At 36.2% G+C, this 27,570-nt stretch overlaps 3 protein-coding genes across 7 annotated transcripts in view; 2 read left to right on the top strand and 1 right to left on the bottom strand.

Annotated features, from left to right (window-relative positions):
- rad51b (RAD51 paralog B) overlaps window positions 1–7,658 on the bottom strand; it is a 55,941-nt gene extending 48,283 nt beyond the window's left edge. The window contains exons 1-6 of the mRNA XM_079433402.1: window positions 7,376–7,658; window positions 7,191–7,304; window positions 6,995–7,099; window positions 5,956–6,092; window positions 5,758–5,877; window positions 4,160–4,343 (exon numbers count right to left, since the gene is read on the bottom strand). Of these exons, the coding sequence (XP_079289528.1) occupies window positions 4,160–4,343; window positions 5,758–5,877; window positions 5,956–6,092; window positions 6,995–7,099; window positions 7,191–7,304; window positions 7,376–7,459 (744 nt within the window). The 5' untranslated portion in view covers window positions 7,460–7,658. The remainder of the gene's footprint in view (window positions 1–4,159; window positions 4,344–5,757; window positions 5,878–5,955; window positions 6,093–6,994; window positions 7,100–7,190; window positions 7,305–7,375) is intronic.
- Window positions 7,659–11,500: 3,842 nt separating this feature from the next.
- LOC306880095 (cysteine-rich protein 2-like) lies at window positions 11,501–22,123 on the top strand. Of its 5 annotated transcripts, none has more exons than XM_079433399.1 (9): window positions 11,520–11,701; window positions 16,584–16,678; window positions 18,784–18,868; window positions 19,204–19,229; window positions 19,378–19,503; window positions 20,254–20,322; window positions 20,471–20,565; window positions 21,459–21,516; window positions 21,637–22,123. In XM_079433399.1, the coding sequence occupies exons 3-9, from the start codon at window positions 18,840–18,842 to the stop codon at window positions 21,699–21,701; spliced, it is 468 nt and encodes a 155-aa protein (XP_079289525.1). In that variant the 5' UTR covers window positions 11,520–11,701; window positions 16,584–16,678; window positions 18,784–18,839; the 3' UTR covers window positions 21,702–22,123. The 5 variants fall into 5 exon arrangements, with proteins under 5 accessions (XP_079289523.1, XP_079289525.1, XP_079289524.1 ...); XM_079433398.1 differs by having other exon boundaries at window positions 18,811–18,868; window positions 21,637–22,121; XM_079433396.1 differs by lacking the exon at window positions 19,204–19,229 and adding an exon at window positions 16,856–16,903 and having other exon boundaries at window positions 18,811–18,868; window positions 21,637–22,121.
- A 2,069-nt stretch (window positions 22,124–24,192) lies between these two features.
- LOC306879810 (retinol dehydrogenase 14-like) lies at window positions 24,193–27,519 on the top strand. The gene is made up of 2 exons (XM_079433008.1): window positions 24,193–24,618; window positions 26,069–27,519. Exons 1-2 carry the CDS (start codon window positions 24,268–24,270, stop codon window positions 26,684–26,686), a joined length of 969 nt encoding a protein of 322 aa, XP_079289134.1. The 5' UTR covers window positions 24,193–24,267; the 3' UTR covers window positions 26,687–27,519.
- The last annotated feature ends 51 nt before the right edge of the window (window positions 27,520–27,570 follow it).

Below are 27,570 nucleotides of genomic sequence, written 5' to 3'. Positions count from 1 at the left end.
GTAGACAAGAAATTGAGGAAAACATTCCAGGATTTTTCTCCATATAGAGGTCTTAGATGGGAGCCAACGGTATTTACAAAGCAAACTCGCAAAGAAAGTCAAACGCCCTTACAAAATGAAAGGAAATTAGATTTTCACTCTACCATACATTTTTTAACCAAAGTACAAAGACATAGAACTAACAACGCCTGACCTTTCCAACGTAATGCGTGAAGTCGTGCAGGCTCATCACAGAGCTAGTGCGAGATGAGATTTGAGGTTAAAAAGTACATACAGGGCTCGACATTAACGCTTGTCCGGGACAAGTGGGTTTGTGAAGGGGCAAGTGAAAGAGAATTTTACTTGCCCGACCGGACAAGTAACCTGATTAAAACATCAATAACAAACAATAACTAAGGCAGCTATTACTTTCAGTGTAAACGGTGACTGATAACAGATAATGTATTGACAGTATCAAGGTTGCATCAGTTGAGGCTCGCTTTCACACCGAAACACAGCGACTCCAGGACATGGCGCTGGTGGCAGCAACAGTACTACAGCGAGAATAAAAGTTACGCCTTCTTTCATTGCGTATACATGGGCGGTGTTATGCAAATTTTCCCACACCGTGACATAGACATGTGGGGGGTATTTGAATGAGCCGTTTTAGGAAGGCATGGCAGAGTCTTAACTTTTATAAAGAATATCTCTTTGGGTTTGAGATTTTAATCTTAATCAAGTGAATGACTGATTTGCTTGTCCAAAGGACAAGCACGTGTCAAGGCTTAATGTCGAGCCCTGACATACATTTTTTTTTGTAACTAAATGACCTATAGTTTCAGTAGATAAGACTGGCTAGGATAACGTAGAGCTCTTTGAAGCTGCATTGAAACAGCAATTTGGACCTTCAACCCGTTGGCCACCACTGAAGTCCACAATATGCAGAAAAATACTGGAATGTTTTCCTCAAATTTCTTTTCGACTGAAGAAAGACACGAATCTCTTGGGTAAAATGGGGTGAGAAAGTTTTCAGGAAATTTTATTCTGGAAGTGAACTAATACTTTAAGGCCAACGTTGACAGCCAACCAAGGACAGTATGTCACATCTCAGATATTCTAAGACCCATCAAACGCGATTCACACCAACAGGGGTAACACATTGATTCAACAAAACCCAACAGCCTGTTGCTGTTTGTCTGCATCTGTTGGTGCATGAACTGGCCTTTATAGGGCGCAACAGTTGCGTTCCGGAAGTAAACACGCCATCCATTTTCTCCATATGGAAATAGATAAACTGATAAACCTTTAAAAACAGACCTGCTGTGAGCTCTAAGGTTGTTAATCAAATGTAATTGTATTTTCTGGTTCACTTGCTTTGGTCCGGACCAAATACAATGTTGATTTTGTTTTTTTGTTTGGTGCGGTTCGCTTTCACACTGCCCTTTTTGCAAGTGAACCAGAAACTGTATACAAAACCACATGTGTGCTTAAGGTCATCCATTCATTGGTTTATCCATTCAATCGTACCAGAGTTCGTTTGGAACTGGACCGAGACCCAGTTGAAGAGGTACGGTTGTTTGATGCACAACCGAGTGCGATTGCTGTATTCACACCTGCCCAAAAGAGCCGCACCAAGGGGGGAAACCAACTTGAGTTCGATTCAATCGAACCAAACAAGACAGGTGTGAATACACCATTACATTTAACATAATCATGCCTCACAGCAGATTTCATGGTGAAAAACTACATTACCCACAATGCTGTACAGAAAATTTCAACAATCAGAGTCTCAGTGAGCAAAGTGGGCTAAAAGAGATAAGTAGCTCCGCCCACTCCCATGAAGCGGGCTCTTTAAGCTCTCAAATTACTTCAATATTTGCTTAAAACTTAAAATATATCCTTTCTATAGATACAGCCAATGACTTTTAAATAAAAATTTTACATTTCTCCAGGTTTTATTTTGATTAATGTCATTCTCAGTGGTCGATGGGACTTGTAGTTCTTTTCCTCACTAAAGCTGTTACTATATATATATATATATATTAAAATATTTTAATAAAGTACAAATGTCGCCTCATGTATTTACATTGTAATAAATATAATTTATTAATTGCGTGATTTTCAGAGGCTTTTCTGACAGGGCTTTTCCAGAAATATGCACAAGGGCCAGAGACTGTTGCTTATAACATGATCTATTTTAACTATTAATTATGGAGTTAATTAAAATATAGCAGTATGTCATTCACAGTACTTAAGCTTGCACTGAAAAAGACAAAAACATGGAGTGAAGATCGTTGTAAATGGGTCGATTTTCTGATTTGATTAAACACAGTACTTGCACTGGTACACAAAATACTATACACAAATAAAAACAACCAGCCAAAACCTAAAACATTTCAACATTCCTTTATATGTATAAAGCTTGGGAGAACAAACTTAATAACCTCATTACGGTTTGGCTCTAGATGCTAAAGTGTAAGATTTTATTTTGGAAAGGTAATGGGTTGACCTATTTTATGGTTATGAGCTTTTATGTGTGTGAGGGGGCTATAACATATTTACCTACCTCTAGGAGTTATCTAGCATGTGGTTTCATGTTCAGGCCCATTTCTACTGCTGTGGAAAGCTGTATTAAAACTCCCTTGTGGCCACTGGCAGTGTCAAGCAGACATTTATTGCCCTGATTTAAAACACAAGAGCTATCTTTAAAATGAGCATGGCTGGAGGGGGACCACAGGCAAACTGCAGATCAGATGAGTTTGGTGTTACAGCCTGGGATGTCCTCTGAGAACAGTCCAGTAGTTATTTTGAAAGAAGGGAATGCCCAGTATTTTGTTGTAGCACAATATTTAAACTTGATCCCAATGTCAACAAAGCACGAAAATAGTCAATAAAATTATAAATTCATTCTAGCTTGGCTTAAGTAATTATAAACATGACCTGTAACCGTATTTGTAATGCAATACATATTAAATTATTGTTTGTTAATACAGCAGAGTCCAAACAAAGTCTGAAAATCAGGAATTTAAAATAAAGTTTGAGAAATACTGTAAACACGTTATGCTGCTGCCATTAAAGCAAAATACAAAAAAGCTTATGTTAATTTCTACTCTTTTGCCTTTTCAGCAAAGTGTATCATAATTATTATTAATAATTTATTGATTCTTTAATAAAACTGTAATGATTATGTATTATGTTTTAAATAAAAAAATAGGCTAAATATAAGCAAAAAAATTTACATGGAATCCTTAGTATTTTATGTTTCAGGAATAATATTATTAATAATTTCAATATTTAAATTGTTGTTTGCTGGAAATATGCATTAAGTACAAACTAAATTAAATAGAATCAATTAAAAATCATGAATTTCTTAGTATCGTATATCTTTATCTATGATAATAACAATAATAATACTTTAAAATGTTCTGAAAATATTTTTTAAATAAACACAAATTTCTTAGCATTATATGTTTCTCTGTAACAACAGCAGTAGTGATATTACTATTATTATTTATAATATTATTGTTATTATAATCATATTATTTGTTTCATAATAATAATAATTGTTTAATTATCTGCTGGAAAAAAATTATTGAACAGCAACAAAAATAAATAGAAACAAAAGCAATTAACATGACTTTCTTTGTTATTTTATGTTAAAATTTAAATGCTTAAAATATGATTTGCTCAAAATATGTGTTAAAAAACTGGACCCCATTATGCATTCATTTGTACTAGTGGATAAAAGAAATAGATAGAGCAACACCTGACCCAGGATCAGCCCTCTAGCTGTTATAATCTTTAAAAGCAGGAAGCGGAAAACCATATTCCGGTGCAATCCTACCTTTCCTCTTCAAGATAAAAGTGCTGGTGATGCAGGAGGTGAGTAAAGGCGTCGCATATGTATTTTTGAAGATCTTAGACAAGTGCGGAAATTCCCAAGATCAGATGACTTGGAAAAGGAGCAGGTTTTGTGTGAACGAGCCTAGAGTGTTTTTCTAATTCATAAGGGCTCTCTGATGCCCTCTGGTGTTTAAAATATAAAGGTGACCTAAAATACACTGAAACTCATAAATGTAAATGTGTAGGGACACCTTGTGGTTAAACGTATGTACTATAAATGTAAGATTTTGGCAAAAGTCAGATATGCACATACAGGCAACCATGTAAACAGACTCACTGGGATGCAGAACGCGTGCGAGAGGTACTTCAGTACGGCGGCTTCCTGGCCCAGTAAGTTACTCCTGACCATTAGATTTCCCGGCAGCGACGTGTCAAACTCCTTCCTCACAACAGAAGCCACTGAATCCAAAATAAGAAGCCCCGCTCGACACGCAATTATGTCTTCCTCCAGACACTCCAGCCTGTGCAACATCAATAAAACACCCCACTAATATGTGTTCACAAGCTTAAATACAGCCTGGATACAAAAGAGACTATCATGACCGTTATATTCATTTATGCAATAATGCTATAGTCAATCCTTGTATTCATTGCATTTTCATTTTATATTTACATTTACATACTTAGCACACTTAAACCCCCCCCCAAAAATATATATATAAATATATATGCATGTGTGTGTATTTATATATGTATACATGTAGACAAAAACTTTTATTTTTGGATGCGATTAATCTTTTGACAACACATATATACACACAAACACAAGGTTTTGTTTTATGCATGTATATATATATATATATATATATATATATATATATATATATATGTATATATACACACAGTTGAAGTCAAAACTTTACATACACCTTTCAGAATTATTTTACCAAAATAAGAGGGATCGTACAAAATGCATGTTATTATTTATTTAGTACTGACCTGAATAAGATATTTCACATAAAATATGTTTACATATAGTCCACAAGAGAAAATAATAGTTGGATTTATAAAAATGACCCTGGCTCTTAAAGCATGGTTTTTCCTTCTGGAGCATCAGTGAGCTTCTGAATCTTCTGTAATTGTTGCAAATGAGTCCCTCAGTTGTCCTCAGTGTGAAAAGATGGATCTCAAAATCATACAGTCATTGTTGGAAAGGGTTCAAATACACAAAAATGCTGGAAAACCAAAGAATTTGTGGGACCTGAAGGATTTTTCTGAAGAACAGCAGGCAGTTTAACTGTTCAGGACAAACAGAGGACTCATGAATAACTATCACTAAACAAAAAATCACAGCTGTGGATCGATCAGGTAACAACACAGTATTAAGAATCAAGTGTATGTAAACTTTTGAATGGGGTCATTTTTATAAAAATCCAACTATTATTTTCTCTTGTGGACTATATGAAAACATATTTTATGTGAAATATCTTATTCAGGTCAGTACTAAATAAACAATAACATGCATTTTGTACGATCCCTCTTATTTTGGTAAAATAATTAACATTTTGCAGATTCTGAAAGGTGTATGTAAAGTTTTGACTTCAACTGTATATACACTCACTGGCCACTTTATTAGGTACACCTTGATAGTACCGGGTTGGACCCCCTGTTGCCTTCAGAACTGCCTTAATTCTTCGTGGCATAGATTCAACTATGCATTACATATTTTGTTTACCACGCTCTATAGTTTGAGCTGATCCCCTAAAATCTCTGCATAGAAATTAATAGAAATTAGAAATTAAATAGAACTGAGCCAGAGTGAATCAGAGTGAAAATGAATAAAAAGGAAAAATAACGGGTTTAATTTTTAGGTGAAATATTACTATGACTATGAAATATAATTAAATAGTATAGGTGTTTGGGAAGTGTTCCAACCTATTCAGGACGTCCTGACAGGTCAGTTCCCTGAAGAGATGAACACGAGACGCCATCTCCTGCAGACGCTCCTTCACCGAGAAGAATTCTGGGAATCTGGCCTGTGCCATTTCTACCAATCTTAGAGAGGTAGATTGTTAATTTGAGAGAAAACACAAAACGTTGACATGAGAGAGAGTGAGCAAACTTTGTGAACACCTTTCAGCAGAGAATGCCGACTCTGTGTCGATGTAGATGACTCCACTGTCCAGACCTCCCATACTCCTCGGCAGTGTGGCCAAAACACTGAGCATTATACACAACTGCGTCTTTCCACAGCCTGATGGGCCAGTCACCTGACAAACAACACAGACATGTCATGATGACCCAAAACTGATGATTTCCATCATTTATGCACATTCATGTCATTCCAAACCTAGGACAAAACAAAGATCATACACCTAAAAATCAAGAATTATGTTTGGAAAACCTGGATATAAAAGGGGATATTAAAAGTGTAATTTCTTGACCTGGAAAAGTCATGGAAATTATTAGATTATTAAAAGTCATGGTCATTTCTATAGTATATTCTAATTTATTTTAGTAGTAATTTCAAGCTCTAAAATATTTTAATAGGTTAAAAAAAAAATTTTTTTTTGAGTAAATATTATAATTATGTGTGTGTGTGTGTGTGTGTGAGAGAGAGAGAGAACGGTTATTGAAACTTCTAGAATTATAGAAATTTAATCATATTATTTCACTTAATTATTTTAACATATTTTAACTCCTATTTTATAAAAAAGGAGCAGCTTAATTTTTCCGTTTTACTTTATTTCTGTCAGAATGTTTAAACAAGATTTGCTTTTTTAATGCATTTATATGTGGTTGTCACTCCCAAAACTTTGCAGTGTGTACATGGCCATATAAATATATATTTTTTTTCCAGAAAAAAAAAACCTAGTGACTGTCAAGCTAAAAAAGCATCATAAAAGTACTGTACTTCTTGTGTGCTACATTTAGTCTTTTGAAGCACGGAAAATAAATTAGCTCTTAAATCAAATATTAATACTGGCGTAATGGCTGCTGAAAATTCAGGAAAAAATTCAATTAAATCTAAAATATGATGTTTTTAACTGTAATAATATTTTACAATTTTACATAAATCTTAATCATTTCAAAAGCTTGACCGGTAGTGTAAATAATGGCATAATGTTGTGAATTATTCTTTAAATCAGATGCACCAGTAGACTAACCTTACCTCAGTGAGAGCACCCCGTGGCAGTCCTCCACGCAGTAATCTGTCCAGGGCAGGAAGTGATGTGGAGAAACTCAGCTCTCCCTTCTTTCTCCACAAATCCCATGCCTGTCATCAAAAACACAGCACTAACGTTACTAATGAGAGACTTCTCGAGTTCAGTCATCGACAGGATCTGCTGATGGGGTCAGTGACTCACGGTGCTCACAGCCGAGACACAGGCTTTACTGAGCAGCCGCAGGAGATCCAGAGCCGCGGGATAACTGAGTCCAGCCAGGCGCATGAGCTCCACGGGTGTGATGGACAGGACATCCTACAGGTCACACAGCACACACGCTTAGAGCTGCGCATTAATATAATAACAGAGCAGTCAGGGTCCCTCACCTGGCAGGTTTCCAGTTGATGGCGCTTGAGTCGCTCACAGAGATCAGCTGAGACGCCCGTCCTCCGTAACTTCTTACTTGCCATCGACACAAAACAACCCTTATAAGAGTTATACTATCGTTATATAACGATAATAAATGACACCCTTCCGTTTTGCACACATGATACAGAGAGCTTTAGGATGAAACGTTTCCATGGAGAACAACAAAACAGAACGTTATGAGTTTTGAAAGAGCAAAGCGCGCCCGGAAACAAACGAATAAATGTAGTGCATGTGGATTGTGGGTAATGTAGTTTATGATTTAAATAAATATGTGTTTGTTTTACTATTTATCTTTTTAAACTACAAAATTGATCTTCTTATTTTATTTTATTTTTTAAATAAAGAGGGTTCAACACGCCTTAATTTTATTGCACATTATTATTATTGTTATTAATATTATTTACAGACAGGGAACATACCAACATTGTATCACTTACTAATATAGAAAAAATGCGTGAACAAATGTATAAAGTAAAAAGGACAGCCTTAAAATAGTATTAATATTATTAATAATGCTCTGGCATTTATATATATGTTGTTACTAATAAAAAATTAAATCAACATTTAGTTAATCGAGTTGTCATTGCAACATTTCTCATTTTTGTTAAGTAGGCTAAAATATCTAAAACCAAATCAAATAACAAAACAAAATTACTAAATATTAAACCAAAATTATAGTGAATATAGAAAATAATAATAAATATTACCAAAAGCTAGTATATCAATGATACTTTTTTTTTTTTGCATTTGAAACTTAATTTCCAAAATATTGATGAAATAAAGTAAAGTGGGGGCCAGGGGATTGCATTTCTTCCATTTGCATGTAATGTATGTAATCAAAAGCATATTTTTCTTGGCCACTCTTTATAAAAAAAGTGAAAAATAATGATTTGATAATTGATCACGACACTGAAAGAAATGATATTTGTTAATTGATAAGGATATGCCATGAACAGTATGACTGTGTTAGTTGCATTTAAGGGAGGTTGTGGTTAATGCTAGCTAAAAACAAATATTTAATGCTATATTTAATGTTTGTTTTGGCTTTATTAAATGCTTTCCTCTGAGCCTCTAGTGTTTTGATAACCTCTGTGATCCTCCCAAGTTATTTTGTCATGCCTGTCATCTCTGTTCTCCTGATGTCAATACAGTGGAAGTCTTTTTATAATTTCCTCATTATTCAAAGAATCTTGGGAATTTTCTTAATAGACATCATCGCATAAGTCAAAAACAAAAGATCTAAAATTAAAAGGTTTAGGTTTTTAAAAGCGTGTGGGAATAAACCCACACGGAAATAACCTATATAAACATATATGTTTTAATATAGGTTTTTAATATATGTGACATATATAAAATTGGCCGTTTTCCTATAATATATGTACATATATGCACATATATGTACACATATATGTACACATATATGCATACATATATGTACACATATACGTGCATACATGTACCTATATAGGTACATATATGCATGTATATATATGTGTGCATATATGCACCTATATGTTTACCTATATATTAGTAAAATCATTAAAATCCATAGCTGCTAGACAACATAAATAAAAGCCCAAAATGTCAAAATTTACATTTACATGTACATATAGGGCTTATATGTGGATATAAAGAAGCAGTACAGGAGACCTATATGGCATTTATATGCACATATATGCACCTCAATTTTGCCTATATGTGGCATATATACGCATATATGCAGCATATATGTTATCATATATGTGCATATATACTGCATATAGGTTTCATATATGCGCATATATCCTCATATAGGTTCTTTCCATGTGGGAAAAGTTCAAACGTTCATGTTTTTGCTAAAAAAAAAAAAAAATTGAATACAAATTTAAACGAAAAGAACTCCCCGTCCTCAGAAATAGGATAGGATTTTTTTAGAAGGCATTATGGAGCGGCCAAATCAGATGACCAAGTCTCTGAAGACATATTAGATTTAGAGATAATTGTGATAAAATCAGCACCAGAAACATTTTAACACCTGAAATCAAATAAAACAGCCTCAGATGGCTCCTTAAAATGGAACGACATAACAGAGTATGTTATTTTATTTCTGTAGAGAAACTCTCTGACCCGTCTTCAAAGCCACCAGCTGTGCACATTGCGCTCATGGCATCTGAAGGCCGGTGTGAAGTTTGACTGAGACACATGGGAGGCCCATGTATGGACAAAGTATCGGGCCTGTCTTTCATTATCTCTGTACCTGATAGAGATAAGCGCCCTGTTCATGACACTCGGTGAGGGTCTGGTTAAAATAGAACAAGAGGAATGACTGCAGATAAATCCAGCCAATACAGAAATACATGTTTAATACAAAATATATTTGGGTAAAAAAAATTATTGCACTAGAACAACCAAAACCTAATGAAGTCAATTATTATTTATAAATATCAAACTACAGTGTTTTCATCAGTTTACAGCATGTAGAAACACAACATGCAAGACTTTTATAAAGCTTAAATATTCTCAACAAAATCAGCCTGAGCTAATGTTTAAAGATTTTGAGCTCAACAACATGATCCACGTGTTTCTGTCAAGAGTAAATGGCCCTTGTTGTTCATTATCAGTGCAGTGGTTCCTTCATTTGTTGACACTTTATTTGTTCAGTTGCTATTCTACTTCTGTAAACACTGTAATGGCATACAAGGGTCAACATGGATAAATGCAAACAGTTTGATAAGTGTCAGCGGCATTCTGTCCATTTGTATCTCACACATACGCCATCCTCTTATCCTCTCTCTTGCTTTGTCTCTTATAAGAGGGTCAACAAACAACATGTGTATGTCTAAGTGATTTATTCGGTCTGAAAATTAGGCCTTGTTTGCATATGTCCTGATGTAGCCATAAAATATGCTGTAGCCTTTGTGTGTGACTGATGTTAAAATAAAAAAATAAAAAATAAATTAGGGCTGCAAAATGAGTAATCACAATTTATCGCATTTAAAATAAAAGTTTATGTTTACATATGTGTGTAATGTGTATATTTATTATGTATACTATATATATATACACTGAACAAAATTATAAACGCAACACTTTTGTTTTTGCCCCCATTTTTCATGAGCTGAACTCAAAGATCTAAGACTTTTTCTATGTAAACAAAAGGCCTATTTCTCTCAAATATTGTTCACAAATCTGTCTAAATCTGTGTTAGTGAGCACTTCTCCTTTGCCGAGATAATCCATCCACCTCACAGGTGTGGCATATCAAGATGCTGATTAGACAGCATGATTATTGCACAGGTGTGCCTTAGGCTGACCACAATAAAAGGCCACTCTAAAATGTGCATACAGCCTGATAAAAATGCTAATTTTAGAAGAAAATTTCTGACGGCACTTAGAGGCTTTTGCATCTGAACTCTTCATATCTATACAAACAACTATATATGTTTTAAATGTATACATATGTGTGTGTATTTATATACATAATAAATATACACAGTACACACACATAGAGTAGGTAAACATAAACTTTTATTTTGAATGCAATTAATCGTGATTAATCATTTTGCAGTCCTAAATAAAATAAAAAATCAACACGATGAAATTGGTTTATCAAAAACAGGGTTATTGAAATCCAAAAATTGAATTAGTGCCATCAAAAGAATGAAAAAAATATAGAATTAAAACATTGATTTATGACAAAGAAATAGGGTTAAAAAATATAAATATGCAATTATTCAACAACAACAACAAAAAACAATAATGCATTATAATTGGTCTCGGTCATATTTGCATGAAATCTGAATTTCAAAATTTGATGCATCTTTTTCCTGAAAATGAGACCGGACTGTCTGCATCTACTTGCATTGCACTTCTTACTTAACTAATTTCTTCATTTTTTTATTTCTTAAAATAAATATTCATAAAGCATGAAGTCATATTACATCATTATCATTTCAGATATGTGTTCTATAATATTTATATCAATCAGTGTAGAATAGGTTGTATTCAGTCGTTGGTGAAATAGGTATTGCCATAAGGTTTCTATGATTGACATGATACATGCTCTGTGTGCGTTGACATCGATGTTTAATGAAACGAAGGGTGGTCTCCCGCTGACGTCATCGAGGGAGGATCCGCGCTGGCAATCTTGGAGGATGCGCTCGCGCTTTGAGCATCTCTAAGAACGAGCGAGTCGCGTTTACTCAGATCTGAACAAAAGACAACGTGCTTAAATCAACGCAAATCCCAGCTTTGCACGGAACATGGCATCAAAATGTCCCAAATGTGACAAAACTGTTTATTTTGGTAAGTCGTTCATATTTCTATTTCGCAATGCCACGAATAAAACAATGCACATGCTTGTCTGCACCGTAACCTAGTGTATGCATTTACTTTCATTCTCTTATGCTTTATAGATAAGGTCTGCAAACCACACAGTGTGGGCTCGATGGTAATTACCTGGCTAATCAGCACACCTGCACGATATATCGAATATATAAAGAATATATTTTGAGTAAATTAATTGCGTTTTATGATTAAGATCCAGCTGATTGCTGCATCTAATCAAACTATTTTATCTGCAGAGTATTTTATTTGCATGGTATTTGAGAGACGAAATATATTGAGCTCGTTCAGTGAAATAAACTCAATGGAAATCACCACTGTGCAGCTATAGAGAGAGCTAATGACGCATGAAATGCAGAATAAGGATGAATGAAATATGACACTATTAAAGCTCATAATCCCATTGCACTAGAATAGCTATGCTCTTTGATTAAAACGGGTGACTGTAAAACATGCAAGAATAATAATTAGGTTTCTAATATCAGACTTTTTTATGTGCAACAGCCATGAGTGAAATAAGTATTCAATTAGCATAAACCAATAAAACCACCACAAATTGAAATGCAACACTAACTAGATTGAACAGCAGCAGTCTGTCTGATTTGACCCATTTTATGGGTCCTGTAAACATTCTCATACTCTCCTGTCCAGTCCTTATATATAGGCCTTGACTTTCTCTTCATTCAAAAAGCCTCCTGTGAATGGGATGTGTAGCATATTTTGATTTATTGGATTTTTTTTTTTTTTTTTTTTTTTATGGTTAAATGTAACAAGTCCGAAATTGATCATTGGCATTTGTCCCCACAGCATAATTAGTCATTGTATTCATTTATTATTTATCATTAACAGCTGTCAGCTAAAATGTATTCATTCATTCACTCATTCATTTTGTTCTTTCAAGGCATACAATCAACACGTATGATTAGCAGATTCAAATTTTGTCTGTGCTAATATCATATGCTGAGCTGACTCCCTCCCACTGAGCACTATAATAATTAAAATGTGAGATCCACTTTGTCTCTGGCTGCTACTCGCTCTCTTGAGACTTTCACAGCTGTGACCTGAGAAAGCATTCCTGTTCATTTGAATACCGCAAACAACCTTTAAAAGGGATGGTTGCTTGCGATTTCACCTTTTTAACGTTTGTTAGTGTGTAATGTTCCTGTTTGAGCATAAACAATATCTGCAAAGTTACGAAGCTGAAAGTTCGATGCAAACGGAGATATCGTCTTTTAAAATTCTGGCAGTTTAATGCCTACAAAAATGACTGGTAAGGGACTACAACGAGTTACTTCCCGGGTCCGTTAGGTCACAAACCCAGATAAACTCCGCCCCCGGGAACATGTAAGGAAGGGGGTAAGGCCATGCTGCGCTGCTTTAGAGAAGAGGAAGAGAAAAATATCTATAATAAAAATCTATTCATATATGAATCGCGATTCTGTCTTCTAACGATTCTAATGGTTTCGCAAGTTTCAAAATCATATGTATTAACGCAGCGGTGTCGCCCTGCTCTGCACACACTCTCCATCTCTCTATCTCTCATTCAGATCATCAGCTCAGCTCCAACAAACTGTTCCAATTATACACTTATTTTCACATAGCTATGAGGAGCGTTATACATGGACCCGCGTACGGTTGCTTTGCTGTATAAGGCTTTAATTAGGATAAAACCGTATATTAAAAGCTAAAAGAAGCAGTAGCACTTACAAATAACAGCGTATTTAAAAGTATGAACCAACAACAAACAGAAAAAACATACCATTAAAAGCCGTGCTTGCACAGGTTCTGCGCGATCCTCTTCTCTAATATTCTCTGGGTCTCAATCCAAGTAAATTGATAAGCAATATAGACAGCATCGTTTACAACACAACCAGAGCTCATGCCGCTGAGCTGAGGGGCGGAACGTTCAGACGCGCATTAGAAGCGGTTTAGCCAATCACAACGCACTGGACCGGCTAACCAATCTGAGCCCATCACATGTTTCTGAGGGAGAGGCTTCATAAAACCAGGAAATAATCGGAGCGTTTATCAGAGAAGGGACAGAGCGGTGTAGAATAAACGTCAATTATGTGAAAAATAATGCGTTTTTTTTGACTGCACCCCATAAACACAACCAAGCCTAGAAAAAAACAGTCAGCCACTCCTTTAAGTATATGCAGCCTGGCACACAGCTGCTTTTAAATGGCTTTTAGAAACATGCTTTTTGCCTGCACACAATTGTGTGGTTATGCTATCTAACAGCCGCTTTGAAGGTCTTTCTCTTTCCAGTCAGTGGTTATAGGGAATAGTTCTCCCAAAAATGAAACTTTACTCACCCTCAGACCATCCAAGATGTAGATGAATTTGCTTCTTCATTGTAATAGATTTTAAGAAATGTATCATTCCATCACTTGCTCACCAATGGATTCTCTGCAGTGAATGGGTGCCGTCAGAATGAGAGTCCAAACAACTGATAAAAACATCACAGTAATCCACAACACTCCAGTCCTTTGTGTCATTGTGATGTTTTTATCAGCTGTTTGGACTCTCATTCTGACGGCACCCATTCACTGCAGAGAATCCATTGGCAGAAACAAATGAAACTAAATTTCTCCAAATCTTTTCTGATGAAGAAACAAACTCATCTACATCTTGGATGACCTGAGGGTGAGACCATCGTCAACAAATTTTCATTTTTGGGTGAACTATTCCTTTATTAACCTTTTTGTTGTTGCTGTTCCACGAAAGCCATTAAATGATTTGGATTATTATTTATTTTTCTTATTTGTTTCTGAAGTGTTTGCCACCTCTGTAACTTTCTATCAGACTGCAATTTGCCATGCATATCCTCACTTATGGAAACAGCTCATTTACTGGTTGATACTCATTTGTTAAGAGGGCATCGTGAAAGCGTTAAGCAGAACTGCAAATCTAGAGACAAGGACTAATTACTGTCTGTTCAACTCTTTTGTGCAGCACACAAAAAAAACCCCAAAAAACATTCAGTTTTTAATCTTGTTAATGTCCTGCTGTGTTTGTGAGCAGAAAGCTGGAGAAGAAAATAGATAAGTTTGAAGACAAAAAAGTAATGTTGCATGAATTTAGCATAAAATAGACATCATAAAAGCAAAACATTTAAATATATAAAAATAATTTTATAATAAATAAATATATTTCTATTTTAGCTAGTTGCCTGGAAACAAAACTACATGGCAATGGAAAGTTGTCAAACTGCTTCATGAAGGAAACTATAACTGGCTAATAGGTTATATTTGTTCAGTTTCTCTGAAAATCACTAAAAAGTTTGGTATATAATGGATAACTGTTTTAAAAGAAGTCTCTTTTGCTCACCAAGGCGGTTTATTTGATCAAAAATACAGTAAAAACATAGTGAAATATTTAAAATACCATTTTCTTTTAGCATGTATTTGTGATAGCAACGCTGAATTTTCAGCATCAATACCCCAGTTTTCAGTGTCACATGATCCTTAAGAAATCACTCTAATATGCTGAATTTCTCAAGGAACATTTCCTGCATATACTTTTGCTGGTTAATATTTTGGTGGTGTCACGGTGCACACACGAGGGAGGACACAGGAACACGCAGACGAGGATGTAACTTCAAATCATAGTCTTTACTGATAACATCAAGACAAGGCAAGGCAAGACTGACACAGACAGGAACACCGGGGAGTAACGAGTAGACCAGACGAAATCAAACTGAACAGACAGGACTATAAATACACAGGTAAATCATAGATAACGAGACAAACACAGCTGGACAAGAATTAACTAATGATCACACTAACAAGGACAGGAAACGAACCAAATATGGACACAAGAGACAGGAACACATGACACACACGACAGAGGACTGACAGGTGGACACCACAATATATTTTTTTCAGGATACTTTGTTCAATAGAAAATTAAAAAGAGCAGCATTTATTTGAAATATAAATCTTTTATAACACTTTTATACCATATAAAACACGTGAGTGTCACTGACGTGTGTGTGTGTGTGTGTATATAGATAGACAGATAGATAGAGAGATAGATAGACACAAACACACATGGTGTATCATGCCAGAGAAAGATTTTTTTAAGGCAAATAGTTGCTAGAATGTAATAAAAGAAGCCGTTTTTATTGGTTTATTCAAAGTCATCCCTTCTTTATTAGCCGTTTTATTGCCTTATATGCATCATGTGCTTGCAAAATGAAGAAAATGGATTTGTTACCCTGAGCCAACATCCTGCAATAGAACACACAAAAATAAACACACTTCCCTAAACATCCTTGAATGAATTTCACAGTTTGACCTGAAATGCTACTGTGCAGTTCTTCAGTCTCGACGTGACACTGATCTGTAGAGATCGCCTCATGGGGGTGTTCTGTGCTCCCTGAGGCACGTGCCTGGAATATTTTGGCCTCGATATGACATGGTCCAATTTGATAAGAACCTTTCACTCTATAATAGTGTTTCGCAGTCATCCACATCTCCCTGACATCCTCTGTGAGACAGTAAACAGACGGACATTAGGCTTCATATTATCTCTCAGTGGACTTAGTTAGACCCATTAAGACACGCATTGACAAAAGACTAAATGGATAAACACATTTAGATGGTCCAGGATAGACGAAACACCGTCAAAGACGAGACTCAAACCACCATTTCATAAAAGCTCTGATCTTTGCCAGGCACCATTACAGTAAGAGTCTCTACGGAGTAATTTCAGCTCAGTTGTTATAATGAAGATAGTAGGGAACACTTTTATTTAAAGAGCCTCTTAAACCATCATCTTAATATACATCTTCAGATGAATGATGATCTGTAAAGGGAATAAATCTCCTTGTGTCTTGTAGCGGAAAAAGTAACATCCCTGGGAAAAGACTGGCACAAATTCTGTCTGAAGTGTGAGCGCTGTAACAAGACTCTGAATCCAGGAGGACATGCAGAGGTGAGAGGAAGACAGCTAAGATCCCATTAAATGCACTTTTCCTTCATGTATTTTTTCTACTGACTTGGAAGATGCTGCATGACAATGTACATTTATCTGGCAAATATTACATCTAATTTCAACGATGTTTATTTATCGTTTGCAAATTCAAATTTTTACTGTTATTTTGTTATTTAGTTATTGAAAATATGCAAAGCAAAAAGCAAATCACAGTGCTTCAAGTCTGTAAGTAAATCACAACAGTTCATGATGCTGTTCAATTGTGTTTTTGAACAAAATGGTTTAGTGAAAGATTCAGTGACTCACTCATAAAGACTGAATTTGGATTAGTATGCTAACATACCACTCTTTTCTGTATTACTGACATCATTATATGGCTAATATAGTAAGAAAAGTATGCTAAAGGCACATTCACACCAACGGCGCAATTTGTTATTTGTCTGTTTAGAACAATGCATAAAAATGCCAGACGGGCTAAATGAACATGCTAAATTGCTTTCTGACAGTAGGTGTAAATACAGTGGTTACCCTGTTTACTATGGTGCACAATCCTGAATGAATCAACTGGTGTCGAATGAATCGGTTGAGGGAGTGGTTGAATGATTCACTCAAAAAGTCACTTGTTGATGTCTGCTGACGGATAAATGTAACCTTCAGAAAGATTCTATGCAAAATGCGAAATTATATGCTCATGCAACAATATAGTAGTTAGTGAAATAATTTTTGATGTCATGATTCAAAATTTGCTATTACTAGGCTGGTGTTGTTATGGGTAGAGACATTCTTGTATGTGATTGGTAAAAAATCGTAGGCTAAATTTTCCCTAAATACTATTTCACGATTTCACACTTACATATAATAAATAGAATAAGGCTTATACGTATTTGGCGTGCTGTCCGAGGGGAGGGCTTCGAGCTCGGACTTTGACCCGAACCCTGAGTACCCCCCTATAGGTTAGGACAGGAATAGTTGTAAGTGCGGAGAAGGGGTGGCGGAGGGATGCTGAAAAACTGTTAAGGAACAGAGGTAAATCTGCTGTGTATATACACACATCTTGTTAACTGGGTTGATTACTGATTGTGCTCCAATTGTGTTAACATGTAAAGTAATTGGTTATAATAACAAGTGTATTATTTGATATTACACTCTAAAAAATGCTAAATAAATTCAACCCAGCGCTGGGTAAAATATGGACGAACCCAGCGATTGGGCTGTTTTTACCCAGCGATTGGGCTGTTTTTACCCAGCGATTGGGCTGTTTTTACCCAGCGGTTTTTACCCAGCGATTGGGCTGTTTTTACCCAGCGGTTGGGCTGTTTTTACCCAGCGGTTGGGCTGTTTTTACCCAGCGATTGGGCTGTTTTTACCCAGCGGTTGGGCTGTTTTTACCCAGCGATTGGGCTGTTTTTACCCAGCGGTTGGGCTGTTTTTACCCAGCGGTTGGGTTACTGAAGGTTGGGTTAAACATTTAACCCAACTGTTGGTTGAAAATAACCCAGCATGTGTTCTGTCCAATATTTACCCAACACTGGGTTGTATTTAACCCAGCATTTTATACAGTGTACATTTAAATATATATTTTAAAGGACCTAAATTGCAACTTCACCATTACAAATATGTAAATACAAATATATTTAAATACCTGACATAAAATTTTCACTACATTATTTTTTTTAGTTTAACATAAATGCTTGTCACTTCATTTGGCAGTATTTGGCAACCATAGTTCAAAGACAATAGAAGTAAATATGAAAATTACATATAAAGATGTATTTAAGTGCTATTTAGTCCAACTAGTTGCATTTAGTATTTTTTTTTTTTTTTTTTTATATAATACATGTTCCATTTAACTGTATTATACTACCATTTAAACATTACTTCAATTAGAACTTAAATATATTCTTCTAAAGTGTATTACTTCCATAATGAGACTCTTTTTAGAAGTATATGAAAGTGTAGCCTAATTCTTTTTCACAAGGGCCGGTACAGTTGTTTGCTCTTTAGATGTTGAGAATATTTCATGCTTTAATCTTTGGACAGCATGAGTGTTAATTTTTGATGACAACAGACAAGTATGACAGGAACTGGATGACTAATAATCTCAGTGATGTGCTTTATTCCACTGTTAACAGCATGATGGGAAGCCATACTGCCACAAGCCATGCTATGCTGCACTCTATGGACCAAAAGGTGCAGTACATCTAATTAGTGTCTCTGATGCATCTACTCATAATTTGTGGGGTTTACAGCAAGTAGGACATTCGTTCCTTTCATGCTACAGATTCTTAATGAGACAGACAGCCTGCACAAGAGCAGCTTAAATATCAGATCTTCAGATATGGATTAAAGTGATAGTGCACCCAAAATTTACTCAGCCTCATGTCATTTCAAAACTGTATGACTTTTTGTTTTGTGAAAAAAAGATATGTTCAAGAATGCTGGTAACCGAACAGTTTTGGGTCCTATTGACGTTCATAGTATTGGTTACCAACATTCTTCAAAATATCTTCTTTTGTGTTCCACAGAATAAAGAAACTCATACAGGTTGAGGGTGAGTGAACGATGACAGAATTTTCATTTTTGCATGCACTATCCCTTTAACGCTATATGAATTTAAAGCCTATGTTAAATTCGTACATACTGTAATGTTAAATATAATCAGAAAAGAAGCTACTGTACTGCCTGTCGTATTCCTGTAGGTGTGAATATCGGCGGAGCCGGATCATATGTCTATGACACACCTGTCAACGATGACACTGCCCCTGTTGCAATGGAAACCAAGCCCAAGGCTGAAGAGAGAAAGACTGCTAGGGGCCCAGTGAAGGGTGAGTTTGTATAATGCAGAGATTTAATATTACACAGCCTACCGTATTTGTTTGATAGGCTCCTAAATTCCCAACATGATCAAAACTTGCCTAAAAAAATCTGTTATATGCAATCTACCACATAACTTCTGTCATCTGATTGATAGTTTATGGCATAATTCTAAAATTGTCCACCTTCATGTCATGATTTTTGCTGTTAAATCTTTAATGATTTTTATAAAATCCGTAAATGTAAGAATAGCTTTTCTATCGTTAGTAACTTAAGCAAATTTTTCATTCTGTTCTTAGAAAAAAATCTGGTTGTTTTTTCCCCCCTGACTTAAAGGGATAGTTCACCCAAAAATGAAAATTACATAATTTACTCACCCACAAAATGTTCCAAATATGTATGAGTTTCTTATGTATGAGAAGATATTTTGAAGATCGCGGATAACCAAACAGTAGACAGTAAGGGAAAAATAAAATAATAATATGGAAGTTAATGCCAACCAGCGAATGTTACCAATTTCCATCTTTGGGTGAACTATCCTTTAATTTATATGTTGGGCTTTACTACACCTTAGCAACCATATAGCAACACAATTGCGACATTTGCATGGGCAAACTCTACTGTGCTTTCTAGAACAAAGTGGGTGGTGATAATGAATACTGTATTATATTTTAGGATTATTGCATTTATTGTAATTAAATGTTAATGTCATTTAAATGAATTATATTTTTGAGAATAACTGTTTACCAAATATTCTCCAGCTGCAAGCTTCAGTTCGTTTTCTGGTCAGCCGAACATCTGCCCAAGGTGCAACAAAACAGTGTACTTCGGTAAGCACTGACATTCAGACAGTAAAGTTCACCAAATATGGACTTGTGCTGAAACTTGTGTGTTCAGCAGTGCCAGGACATACATTAGCATTTCCTGAGGTTGCCTGATGCTTACAGAAGGGCCTGTGCTTCCTTCTTTGTGTTTCAGCTGAAAAGGTCAGTTCCCTGGGTAAAGACTGGCACAGACCCTGTCTGCGCTGTGAGAGGTGCAGCAAAACTCTGGCTCCAGGCAGCCATGCAGAGGTGAGGGACACTGCAGCCGATCAACTTTCAATTCCATGTGAAAGACCTGTCCATTCTCATTTGACCAAAAAAAAAATACATTGCTAATTTTAAGTTACTTATATTTTCTATTGTATTTTGGGCCATTTTTATATATTTTAATCTAAATAATTTATATTGTGCAAATTATAAAAATACATTTGGACATTTTCTTGCCCCTCAAAGTACATTTTACGATCTATGTAAGTATTTAAAGGTTTAAACTCAATATATTTTCAGTCTGAAAATAATACTTCCTTATATTGTGATGTTCACTACATATGTGACCCTGGACCATGAGAGTGAGATTCAGCCATAATCTGAAAGCTGAATAAATAAGCTTTCTATTAATGTATGGTATATGATAGGACAAAATTTTTGGCTGAGATACAAATTTGAAAATTTGGAGTCTGAGGGTGCAAAAAAATCTAAATATTAAGAAAATCACCTTTAAAGTTGTCCAAATGAAGTTCTTAGCAATGCATATTACTAATCAAAAATTAAGTTTTGATATATTTACAGTAGAAAATTTACTAAATATCTTCATGGAACATAATCTTTACTTAATATCCTAATGATTTTTGGCATAAAAAAAAAATCAATAATGTATTTTTAGCTATTGCTACATATATACCCCAGCGACTTAAAACTGGTTTTGTGGTCCAGGGTCACATATATGTATTGTATCTGAAATATATTTTTTTATATAAAAAAAAAGAAAAAAGTATCTGCATGGATGGAATAGAAATATATTCTCTCTCAGTAATATCATAAAGGTGCAGCTCAAAAATATCTAGATTAAACTGTTGTGCAATGCATCCAGATTTGATTTATTATGATTTAATAGTGTACATGGGTTCTGTTTTAAACTACAGCACGATGGCCAGCCATACTGCCATAAACCCTGTTACGCTGTTCTCTTTGGGCCAAAAGGTACGTTTTCCATTGTCCATTTTCCAATTTCAGAGTGTAGTAAACTTATATTGTTTTGATGCTTGAAACCCCCTATTTGTCTTTGACCCGTGATAATATAATTTAGCTGTTTTTGTTCAGGAGTGAACACTGGAGGTGTTGGCAGTTACATATACGAGGACCCAAATACTGAGAGCCAGTCCTAAGAGCCACAACCACACCAGCAGTATTATTAGCAACCTTAGATTCAAGCCTCTTGTCTGCTTCCTTTAACTCCACTTCTTCTCTTTCTTGAGTCTGCACTGATCTTGTTCATCTACAGAGTGCCACTTGCATACTAATTATACTAAAATGAGCTAGTATTACTACTTACTAACAGGAATATGTGTTTAGAATGTAGTTAAGATATTGATTTTTTTGACTGTGACTGAATTACAGGTAACATAACTAACACGTTTTTGTAATTAGTCTAACATATGTTTCGTTGTGTAGCACTTTAGCACACTTATTTATTAGAGTTTACTGACAGCATATGTTTTCTGAACTTTGCACATAAGGTCTGTTTATGTATTAAAAAAGAAAAAACCTTTGTATTTGAAAATATTAATAAAAATACCATTAAGTGTATCAAATTGTTTGATTTCATTTCACTTTTGGGATGTCTATAAGACTACAATGCCACAAAACATTCAAAGAAGAAAATTATTCTGAAGCTGGAAACAATCAATCAATCCCAAGTCTAAAAAAAATCAAGCAGAAATGACAAATAATTGTGTCCAGTTAAATGGAAGGAAATGCAGATGCTGTTATGTTACTATATTATAATTGAATCCCAGATATCAGACGTATGCCTGGAAGATGTCTGTTAAAGATCGCTTGATCTGGAAACCATCTGCTGTGTACAAACATCTGTGTTTTACATACCTTCTCAATCCTTAACATCTTAAAGGGTTACTCCGCCCCAAAATGAAAATTTTGTCAGTAATCACTTACCCTTATGTCGTTCCAAACCCGTAAAAGCTTCGTTCATCTTCGGAAGACAATTTAAGATATTTTGGATGAAAACCGGGAGGCTTGTGACTGTCCCATCGACTGCCAAATGAAGCTACAAATACTTTTCGTACGCAAAGACAACAAAAATAACGACTTTATTCAACAATTCTTCTTCTCCGCGTCATCTTAGCGCCATTTTGGAAAGAATCCGCTGGACGCAAACTGTGGCTGTGTCCAAATTCAGGGTCTGCATCCTTCGGAGTACTCATTTGAAGGATGTTACGTCACAGCGCCGCGACGAAGGCTGTCCAAATTCGTAGGATCCTTCAAATGCGGCCCACAAATACGTCCTCCTTTTCCCCGAATTGGAAGGATGGGTGTGGTGGATCCTTTCCCGTCCTACCCATCCCATAATTCTTTTCGGCAGAGCGTAATGGCGGACGAAGCGAGCGGTAGCGGAGTGGGAGAGGAGTTTCTCTGACAAAACAAGCTAAAGTTTATGCTTCGGCTCAATGAATTTGTAGGAGAAATTAGTAGAATACTTAAAAACAAATAAAAATAGGCTATAATGGCTTACCTGGATGTGACTGTCTTGTAGTCTGATATAAAAAACTCTCCGACAACGAGCAAAGAAAGTATTTAATTTATTTAATTGCTTTATTTCTTCCAAAAGAATTAAAATGAGTAGAATAACTCTTTGTTTGTCCATTTTCCCGCTTCTTGCTTGGCGCTGTCACGGTTGCTAGGCGACAGGATATGAGCAACGGGTAAGGGAGGGAACTGAAAGAAGGGTAGGCTGTCCAAATTCACAAACACCGACTTCCGGGTTTTGCGGACGTCGGAGGATCCCTCCTCCTTCAACCGGGTAGGAAGGATCCTAAGGAGGATGCAGACCCTGAATTTGGACACAGCCTGTGTCAGCCGCACCACATGGATACGCTGTTTTCATTCAAATCAACGCGTAAATAAACATAGAAGACGTGGAGGAGACGAATTGTTGAATAAAGTCGTTAATTTTGTTTTCTTTGCATACGAAAAGTATTCTCGTAGCTTCATGACGTTACAGTTGAACCACTGATGCCAGATGGAGTATTTTGACAATGGCTTTCATACTTTTCTGGGCCTTGACAGTGTTAGTTACTTGGCAGTCAATGGGACAGTCACAAGCTTCCCGGTTTTCATCCAAAATATCTTAAATTGTGTTCCGAAGACGAACAAAGCTTCTGCGGGTTTGGAACGACATGAGGGTAAGTGATTACTGACAAAATTTCCATTTTGGGGTGGAGTAACCCTTTAAAGCTAAACATCTATTTGACATCTGTTAGGAATGTCCTACAGACGTATTGCAGATGAGCAAACGCTCTTAAAATACATCGTGCAGATGCAGGACGTCTCTGTGATGTATGTGTGCTTTCAGGGATTTGTTGTTGTAGTCGATTATTATTAGAACATAAAAGTTTGCACAAAAATCTGTTATAAATCATGATGATAGCAATGAAAGAATGTTGTTTGAAACTTGTTTTTACCCAGTTATATTATTAAATATAATTTTATAAATTAAGGTAAACGCTGCAAAAGACAAATATACGTTTCGTTTGCATATGTGATGCTGATTATAATGTTTAAGCTCTAAAGGATATAGTGTAATAAACAAGTAGGCTTGAATAGTCAACCTTAAAAATAGGAAATACATTTTTAAACCACAACACAGCAGTGCATTCTGGGTAATGTAGTCCGCTGTGCTCACGCGCACGCTGTTATTCAACACATCCTGCACTGATGTCTGCTGCGGTAATTTTAACCGCTGTCCTCGGCGGTGGAGTTCTCTTCATCGCCCGGAGAATATTCTTCAGGCGGAAAGCGCTGAAATTGAGTTACCCAGCGGGTCTGATGCGCGGAAAGACTGTGATAGTGACCGGGGCGAACAGCGGCATCGGGAGGGCGACGGCCGCGGAGCTGCTGAAGCTACAGGCCCGTGTGATCATGGCCTGTCGGGACGGGCAGAGGGCTGAGGAGGCGGCCCAGGACATCAAGAATCAAGCCGGTCCGAATCAGGGAGAGGTCGTGATCAAACACTTGGACCTCGCATCGCTCCAGTCTGTGCGCAGCTTCTGCGAGGAAGTTATCAGGGTTTGTCTGTCTCTTTCTCCTTTAGTCATTGAAAATAGGTTGCATGTCATTAAATACAGGCTACAACACCATGGAGTGTGAATTAATGAACGTAGAAATGGCTCAGGCAAAAACCATTGAGAAAATGGCCAAATTAGTTCACATAAACCACGAAAACACTTAGGATGCATGTTGTGTAACTGAAGGTCAATCAAGTGAGCACGAGTGAGCATCCAATGTCCTGAATATGAAATATGATATATTTTGCACTCTTCCTGTAATGTTAATCATATTACTACAATTATTATAAGCACAATTAAACTGCGTGGAACTTAGTTCTAGCCACCAGTCATGAAAAAATACAAATTCACCTCGGGGTTGCATATTATTATCATCACTTATTATTATTATGGCAATTATACCATAACAACATTGTATTAACTGTGGGTATTTGATAAATTGTACATGCATAAATAATGAAAATAGGAGGCAACTGGTCTGATTGTCACACTTTTTAGCCCTGACGATATTTCACAGGGTTGATTTATTTTTCAAATTAAATTTCTTTGTAGGGACACGCGTTATTGTCTTGACAACAATGGGAACCTGCCATTAAATAGGCTAGCCATTTAATAGATTTTCATTCAACTTTAAACATGAAATAGCAAAGATGGAAAAAATAACATGAGATTACATGAAATTGTTAAACTATTACTTTGGGCAACAGCAATTTTAATGAATGAATTCTATGAAATCGTAACAGATTAGAAGTATCACTTTGGTTGAGAATTGATTTTGAACGGCTGACTATTCTCAAAAAATATTTTCACAAGGTCTCACTCGCAAACCTGTGGAGCGATCCGTCAATGGGTCACAGTGAAATCTCAAATTGTTATCATGACTTTTCATTGCTTGCAGTGTGTATAAATGTGCAGATTGCCTTATTTAAAGCAAAATAAATCTTTTACAATTACATAGATTTTTCAGTCTTTCCATAGTGTTAAATTTATTAAACAATTGTAGGTATAGCATATTTAACAATAAATACGTATTTGATAAATTAATTGAATTTATGACACAACACATGCCAACAGGCCTGTTTAATATATAGCATGTCATATTGGTTTTACTTAAAACAATAAATCCTTTTAGTTACTGACATACAGCCATTATAACAACTGACATCCAATGTAGATTTAATAGACATTTATATACAGCCATTTTAGTTAAATTTTCTGCAGCGAGGACATACATTAGCCTCCCCAGTTTTTGCCTCTGAAACAGCATGCCAGAAGACTTGAGGATATTAGTCTATCTGTATTTTCAAATTTCAGTCTTAACCAAGCTATACCACATCATTTTTTTCAATGTGTCTAAAGTTGTTTGTTTTCTTTATTGCATATGTACACTAAGTGTGATTAGATGTGCACAAACTAAAATTTCTAAACTCCTAATTGTGTTACAAAATTAGGAGGAGCCAAGGATTGATGTTCTTATCAACAACGCGGGTCTCTACCAGTGTCCCTACAGTAAGACAGAAGAGGGCTATGAAATGCAGTTGGGAGTGAACCACCTGGGTCACTTCCTTCTGACAAATCTTCTGCTGGACCTCTTGAAGCAGTCAGCTCCCAGCCGTATCGTCGTGGTCTCCTCCAAACTCTACAAGTATGGCAGCATCAACTTTGAGGACTTGAATAGCGAACAGAATTACAACAAAGCTTTTTGCTATAGCCAGAGCAAGCTTGCCAACCTACTGTTTACTCGCGAGCTGGCCCACAGGCTGGAAGGTACTGGGGTAACTGTAAATGCCCTCACTCCGGGTATCGTAAGGACCAGATTGGGCCGGCACGTCAACATCCCCCTGCTGATTAAGCCTCTTTTCTTGCTGGTCTCTTGGTTATTCTTCAAAAGCCCACTGGAGGGTGCTCAGACCCCACTGTACCTGGCATGCTCGCCTAAAGTTGAGGGTATGTCTGGGAAATGCTTTGCTAATTGCGAAGAAGAACAGTTGCTGTCTAAAGCCACTGATGACCATACTGCTAAACGGCTCTGGGACCTAAGTGAAAGCATGGTGGGGCTTAGGAGCTGAGCAGATGAAGCAGAACCACTCTTCACAAATGTGGCAACTGCAAACCTCGAACATCAGTGGATTGGATTTTGGGGAGTGTTTTTGGCCAAGTACCTGAGGGACTTACTGGATAAGGGACAGGAAATTAAAATGTCCATCTGTTCCCTGTATCTTTGCTGCAGTGTTTTCAGAGATGGCCTCAGGCTTGTGACTCACTCTTCTCTATGAATGAGAGCCTGAAAGTATCGAGTCCGATATATCCCTTGAATACAAATGACAGGAGCAACGTGCCCAAGAAACATATGGCTCAGAGCTAACATGAATACAGAATAACATGTAATCCACTGTATATCTCTCGATGTAGTTTAACTGGTGATTTGTGACCAAGTTATTACAATACATCAAGATAGTTGAATGTTGGTCAGCAATTAATTTGACAGACCTATTCTTCTATGAAGTGAACTAGTCACACTTTAGCCTCCCAGAATATCATCTTCTCATAATGCTGTGAAGTAAACCTGGCAACTCCCACCCTGACTCATTTATTTGAAATGTTTATGACATCCCAGTCTCCAAATGAAATAAAAAAGGAAACATGTAGGTTGTGGCTCTGCAGATAGCGTGGTGTCACTACTCAAACAAAAAAAAGTGAATCAGAGTAATAGCTGCATAAATTTCATTACCTCCGCTATATACGTCTGTGTATTAGCTATTATTAGATAAATTTCATTCGCAGTGGAGCTGTAGGGATTTTACTGGCTACTGTCCATAATCACACGCACAAACACAAAATGTTTTGAGTGTAAATGCTGTGCTTCTGTTATTCTGTAAAGGCTGAATAAATTGAATGCTGGAAAGAAACTCAGTCATTTGTGGAGGAGGACCAAGGTCCTTCCTTTGTATGC

The sequence above is a fragment of the Barbus barbus genome (assembly GCF_936440315.1).
Source record: "Barbus barbus genome assembly, chromosome: 14".
In the NCBI taxonomy this organism is placed as follows: Eukaryota; Metazoa; Chordata; class Actinopteri; order Cypriniformes; family Cyprinidae; genus Barbus; species Barbus barbus.
The sequence above is the reverse complement of the archived record's forward strand: the minus strand, read 5'-3'. Positions and strand labels throughout refer to the sequence as shown.

Excerpts from the sequence above, each read along its gene's own strand:
- LOC306880095 (XM_079433396.1), top strand. The coding sequence starts at position 11,659 with ATGGCATCAAAATGTCCCAAATGTGACAAAACTGTTTATTTTG. Across the intron at positions 19,504-20,253 it reads TGCTAGGGGCCCAGTGAAGG|CTGCAAGCTTCAGTTCGTTT; the intron begins GTGAGTTTGTAT and ends AATATTCTCCAG. Across the intron at positions 20,566-21,458 it reads CTCCAGGCAGCCATGCAGAG|CACGATGGCCAGCCATACTG; the intron begins GTGAGGGACACT and ends TTTAAACTACAG.
- LOC306879810 (XM_079433008.1), top strand. The coding sequence starts at position 24,268 with ATGTCTGCTGCGGTAATTTTAACCGCTGTCCTCGGCGGTGGAGTTCTC. Across the intron at positions 24,619-26,068 it reads TCTGCGAGGAAGTTATCAGG|GAGGAGCCAAGGATTGATGT; the intron begins GTTTGTCTGTCT and ends TTACAAAATTAG.